The sequence below is a fragment of the Penicillium odoratum genome (assembly GCF_028828045.1).
Source record: "Penicillium odoratum strain IBT 22623 chromosome Unknown utg000002l_segment0_segment0, whole genome shotgun sequence".
Lineage (NCBI taxonomy): Eukaryota > Fungi > Ascomycota > Eurotiomycetes > Eurotiales > Aspergillaceae > Penicillium > Penicillium odoratum.
Window position 1 is genome coordinate 1451656 of NW_026643144.1, and position 6767 is coordinate 1458422.

The 6767-nt window shown below is 34.2% G+C and overlaps 1 protein-coding gene across 1 annotated transcript; it reads right to left on the reverse strand.

The window, feature by feature from the left end:
* Positions 1 to 5419: 5419 nt before the first annotated feature.
* Positions 5420 to 6156, reverse strand: N7520_002564 (uncharacterized protein; the record flags this gene model as incomplete). Its single annotated transcript, XM_057136499.1, has 2 exons — positions 5420 to 5704; positions 5737 to 6156. The coding sequence occupies 2 exons, from the start codon at positions 6154 to 6156 to the stop codon at positions 5420 to 5422; spliced, it is 705 nt and encodes a 234-aa protein (XP_056999185.1).
* Positions 6157 to 6767: the final 611 nt, after the last annotated feature.

Below are 6767 nucleotides of genomic sequence, written 5' to 3' on the forward strand. Positions count from 1 at the left end.
ACCTCGAAACCTAGCCGAATCCCTTCCGAATCAATACTCACAATAATACTCGGAAGCCTTATTACGGATAGTATCAGCGACTGCAGCGGTCATCTCGCCAGTTGCGAGACCCGCATTTGCAACATCCTGGAAGTAACTCCATATAGCAGTATTCCAAACCATATACCCATCCTCGTCAGGTTCAAGACGACAAAGGGTGTTCGGAAAGGTCACAGGACGAGCAATACGATCCTGCTGAACCCGAGCTTTATCACGACTGATCCGCTGATATTCCCACCAGGGTTCGCCTTCCCACTTCTTCGCGGAATCAAGGCCATTTTCCACACAATGGGCAGTAATCGTTTTCCGAAGGGCAGCGAGGAGATTCACCGACGCTTCGTGGGCTTCATCAGAAGATTCGGGTCCCCATGTGATCGCCGCGGGACCAGAGCCAACTACACCAACTGGAGCAGTAAGACCTGTACTCGGTGCTGCGCTGCCAGGGACAGAATTATCGACCCACTCGAGGATCTCAAAGAGAACCCATGATTCGTACAACATGCCGATTGGGACCTAGAAGTGAAGCAACCCCGAATTAGCTCCGAATCAGTACTGAATTGAGGATACTCACCACATGGCAAACCGCGTTCTTACCATTACAACCATCGCAATTCTGTGAAGCAACCGTACCCCAAGTACACTCTATATCCACCCGGGATCCGTCACCTGCGACAAAGGCTGTACCAGCCCGGCCAAAGCAGCCGATACAAGCAGTATACGACGCCCGGGTAGGTGATGCCCGAGGTGTCCTGTCACTTGGCAAGGGCATTAGTCCTGAAGATGAAGAAGATGACGATTCTGCTGGGAACAATGGTGGATAATAGGAGAGGAGCGAGGGTAATTCCTTACCTTTTCTATCTCTGCCCTGTCGGATATTCCCAGTAGAACAAAGACAAACCGCTCCTACTGTCAACAAAGGTTAAACTGAGGCTGAAACCTCAATATCAAAGAATCTCTCATTTGAGAATTTTACGCAGATTGCGTGATCGAAACCCCTTTGTTTTGCAGGCGACAGATGGTCGTATCGCCCTGCTTTCTTTGTGAAAACTGATGCGTGTTCTTTTCTACAAACACTTTCCTGTCAACTCTCGGTTCTGTCTTTGGTTCTGTATTTAGCAATTACTTGAAGGGTCTGGTCAACTGGGGCAGTTGCCCCTTAGAGGGGGGATAATTGTCACGAAACTGACAAGGAGTATCTGGAAGTTCTCTCATGTGACCTCAGCTGACCTTGCCGAGAGAGTGCGGGGTATAAAGCCCATCTCTCTCTTAGTACCTACGATTCCTTCAAGAATCAGTTTTGATACAAATCTGATTACTGCTTTTTTACAACCCATCTATTCTCCCTCTATCTTATCCATAAACCCTAACAGTACCGGCCCTCAAAACGTTTTTAATGAGGTCTATATCTAACTAATAGTAAATTATATTATCTATATATTATCTATACTACTGAATTATACTAAGATAGATTATATTATAAATATTATATATATTCTTATATATATATTTTAAAAAGACTATTAGTATTAGTTTCCTCTTTTTATAAATCTTATATAGGATATTCTTTTAATACTAGCTATAGATATAGATATCAAATAGCTTTTTAACTCTATTTAGAATATCTATTACTATTAATATAGCTCTAAAGCTATTAATTATTTAGGATCTTATAACATTTATATATATATTAAGAATTTAAGATTTAAGATTAAAGATAGCTATTAAGCCTTAATTAATAAATATCTTTTATTTAAAGAGATATAGGCTAATTAGAAAAAGAAGAATATATCTACTTGATAATTTAAGTCTATTAATAATAATAAGAAAAATAAAAGTAATATATCTTTATTAAGAATCTAAGTTCTTACTCTAATCTAGTCTCTTATCAAAGTTAAATAGAGCTAAGGGACTCTAATAGAGAATAAAATAAGTAATAAGCCTAGTTTATCTAATATATAATATTATTTAAAGAGTTTAGTAGTACTTAATATTTCTTAATAGATATGAAACTAAGGGTTAGAAGTACTAAAAAACTTTAAACTAGTTATATATCTAGTAGCTATAAATACTACTTATAAATTATTTATCTTCTTTCTTATTTATCTTTTTTTATTAATCTATAAGAAAATACTACTACCCTAGTTAAAATCAGTAAGAGTAGTATAAAGTAAATACCTAAAGATATAGCTAAAAAACTACATAATATATATAAGTATAGGTCTTTAAAAGTATATATACTATATATCCTATTTATTAGCCCTTAAAAAGCCTATAGGCAGCCCTTATAAGGGCTAGTAAAAGACTAGCCTAATCTATTGGTAGGCTAGACTAGCTCTCCGACCGACTGTCGATAGGTCTATAGGCTACCCTTTAAGGGCTATCTATAGGTAGATATAAGGCCTAATTAGTATTAAGACTAGTACTGTTAGTAGAGAGTATACTATTAATATAGGCTCTATTTAGCTAGCTAGAGATAAGAGAGGATTTAGTATTACTATAAATAGCTATTTAGTAATTTATTAGCTAGTAGGGACTAATAAACGTTATAATTATAGTAGTAATAGCTATAATAGTCTAGATATTAATAGATATCTATAATTTATAATAAAGATTAGCCTATTTACTAATATATTTACTAAGAATCATATATAGATACTATAGCTCTACTAGTAGCTTACTATTATTTATTCTCTTAACTAGGGAGATTATAGTATTAAAAAATCTCTATAGCTTAGCTAGTCATAAGAGAATATAGTTCTTATCTATAGTAGATTTCTATAATATAGCTATCTTTAGTGATTTTATTACTATAGTATATAGATTATAGCTACTATTAATTACTAGCGCTTCTAGCTTGCTTATAGCTACTATATTTTAAGATATAATATAGATACTTAGCCTCTTTTTTAACTTTTTCGCTATTATAGGGTATAAAACTACACTTTTTTAGTATATAGCGGCTATCTAATAAGATATATAAATTAAAATTAGATTCAATCAAAATATAGAGATAAAACGCTTAGTTTACTATCTACTAATAGGCGTTTAGGGTATTATAGCTATAGGGCGCGTTTTATATAAAAGAGTTATACCTAAATATTTAAATAATCTATTATCATCTGATTATAATCTAATATCTAGCTAGTATAATCCTTAAGGAATTTTTATTATTATTATAAATAGAGTATTTTAGATATTATCTCATTTATTTTTTAGGAATATTAAAAAAAAAGCTTTTAAACTTTTAGTAAATTAGGAACAACTTTCTCTTTATTAAAGCTTATTCTATTCTTTGTTAGAATAAAATAAAAATTTATAAACTTAACCCTAATAGATATAAGAAAAGTACTTCTTTAATTTAGTAAAAGGACTTAAAATATAGTATTTATTTTTAATTAAATAATAATTATAAAAAGAAAGAGAAGATATATTAGAGTATTTATATCTATTAGCTAAATAGTAGTTATTAGTATATTTATTATATTGATATTTTTTAAATAGATTTAGGAGATATAATAATATATAAGAAAATTAAGAAAAGAAAATATTGATAATAAAAAAATAGACTATATTTATCTAAAAAGATTAGTAATTATTAAAGGATTCTTAAAAAATAAAGAATTAGAAGAGAGAGAGATAATATTATAGATCTACTTTAAATATATCTTATAGAAAGAGTTAAGGACTAACTAAATTATTAAGAATAAGTAATATGATAGAATTATATAAATAGCTATAATACTTATCAAATAAAGGACTCTAAGAGCTACTTTAAATAGGTTTACTATCTATACTATTTATACTGTCTAGTTTACTATAATATATATCTATTATTTTAATATAATAGTACTTAATAGACTAGAAATAGCTATTAAGGAATAAATACAATTATCTACTAAGATAATATAGTATATCTAATAATACTATATAATGTATCTATTAGAGTACTATAGTATACAAAGGATTAGATATATAAGAATAGTTACTTCTATATATATATATAGTCTTTATATTTGATTTTATATATTATTACTTAGAAGCTAATAGTTTATTTATCTATTAGTTTCATATAAGATAAACGTTAATTAGAAAAGGTATCTTTAGTATCTAGAATACTTTTTATCGATCCTAAGTATAGCTTAACTAAGTAAATCTATCTAGCATAACCTACTAAGTCTATCCTATAGATCTAAGTCTATATAAGGCCTAATATTAATTAGTAATAGTATAGTTATAAGATTAAGACTCTAGGACTAAGTATTATCTTAGTAAGTAGATCTATAATAAATAATACTTACTATAACTATTTAGCGTTATATAATACTCGCCCTATATAGGTTAACGTAATTCACAAGCGGGTCGCGCACACAAGCGGGTCGCGCACCTAACCACAACTATTATTTTAAGAAGCATATACTACCACCAAAACGCCAATATATTTAAAAATAAACTATTGACGTCTATTTGGACAATATGTGCATTTATGCCCTATAATCCCACACTCAGAACACTTCGGTAATGCCCTGGTTCGCTGCACCAAAGGTGCTGCGGGCGCTTCCTCCGGGGGTAGTATATCCGCTTCAACGACCTCTGGGGGTGCGTTTAGGGCCTGTAAGGCCTCTCCAGCAGTAATTCCACCTGGATTTGGGACCCGTGTACTCTTCCGACCCCTTTTTTGCTTCGGTTTCTCCGCTTCTGCACGTAATTGCTTACTCTCGTGCTCAGCAAAGATAGCACGATTCATCCACTTTTCACAGCTTTTTACTAGCCGATAAAACATATATTCTGTAGGCATAGGTGATCTTTCTGCGCGCTTTTTATTGCGCGCTTTGATAGACGAAACCTGTTTCTGCAGCTGTGCTTTGTTCTGGGGCGTTTTGGCTGAAAATATGCTGCCAGCGCTTCCGGGGGGGGGGGGGGGGGTAGGGGTTTTCAGACGGATATTTAGCTTTGAAAGCACCTCTGTAGAGTTATATGGATATACCCCAGTAGCCCGGAAGCTATTTTGGATAATAATAGGTTTAAACGTATCTGTGCGTGCTTCTGGGTATGCTGTAAGAAAGTCGAATTTATCAATATGGTTGATTCCAAGACGTGTCTTAGATTCCACCAATCGACCATATGCGCGCTTTAAAACAGCAAAACAGCCCACATCTAAGGGCTGTAAAAGGTGCGAAGAGTATGAAGGCATGCAAATTGGTATGATATTATTTGCAGCGCATAATTGGTCGAATTCGGGTGTTAAATGGCTACCATGCCCGTCGAGGATAAGAAGTCGATATCCACCCTGCGTACGTATACGTGCTGGAATCATGACCTTTGTAAGCCAACGTAGGCCGATTTCGTCCGTTGTCCATCCGTTTTCGCTAATATCGAGGATCTAATCAGATGGAAGGCCATGTGCCCATCCAAGATTCAAGATTTTATTCTTAAAGATGATATATGGTGGAAGCGCATATCCATCACAGCAGATACACTTGATCACAGTAACCCACTCACGATTACCAGGCTGTAAAAGAGCACGTCTTCCGTGGTATTCCGCACGTGTGATAACCTTAGCAGTAGCCGTAAGGCCCATTGCGAAGCCGGTTTCGTCAAAATTGAAGATATCCGCTGGGGTAATACCATATTTGAGTATAGTATTTTGCACACGGTCAAACCACTCCTGTATAACCTCAGAATCCTCCATTTTCGCACGTTCGTAATTATATCTCCTGGAATATCGTGCTTTGAGGGTAGGGTGTCATTAACGAAGTTTGTGGCCCAATTTCGGCCGACCGTGGTGATGGGGGTCTCTCCACGCTCTTTTGGCAGCAAATTGGCCATATCTGCCACCATGGAGGGTCGTGGGGCAGATCCACGGTCGTCCATAGGTATTATCCATTCATAAAGCGATATCTCTTCGTTTTTGGTCAATTTGTGAGAGTTTGCGCGTATATCTGCGTAAAAGGTGCGTCCGCGTAGACGGTCTCGGAGCGTGCTTTCGGGTATGGTAAAAACGCGTGCAGCTTGGCGGATAGACATAAATTCGTCGTTTTTAATGGCTTTGATGGCTAGTAGGATCCTACCCTCCTGCTCGGTTGAATTTCGAGCTTTTTGGGCACGTTTTGGTGGCATAGTGGGTAGTTGAAAGTGGTAGGGTGGTAGAGAAGCACGTTTTCTGGTGGGGTGCGCGACCCGCTTGTGAATTACGTTATACATTAGGTTATAGATTATCTACACTAGCCTATCTTTATATAAAATTTAAATACTATCCTTAATTAGGATAGATAAATTTAATTAATTATAAAATTGATTACTAATATTTATATATAGTTTGGTCACGCTTTTAAGTTTCTAGGTATTTAATTATAGATATTATAAATTTATAAGAAATGAGGATATATGTTAAAAGAGAGAGTCTAGTAATAAGATTATCTTTAAGATTAAATATATTTAAAATAGATTATAGTTACTTATTACAGACCTATCTTAGGTATCTTTTATAAAAGAAGATAAGGGCTAACTAAGTTCCTAGGAATAAGTACTATAATAGAATAATAGAATTATATACCTAGCTATAATACTTACTAATTAAGTACTAAGTAAGAGACTAGTAGAATAGGTCTAGATAGGAAGTCTACTATCTAGATTACTCTAGATAAAAGATAGTCATATTTACCGCCTATACTATTTATAGCCTCTAACTTACTATTATAATATATACTTATTATTATAATATAATAGTA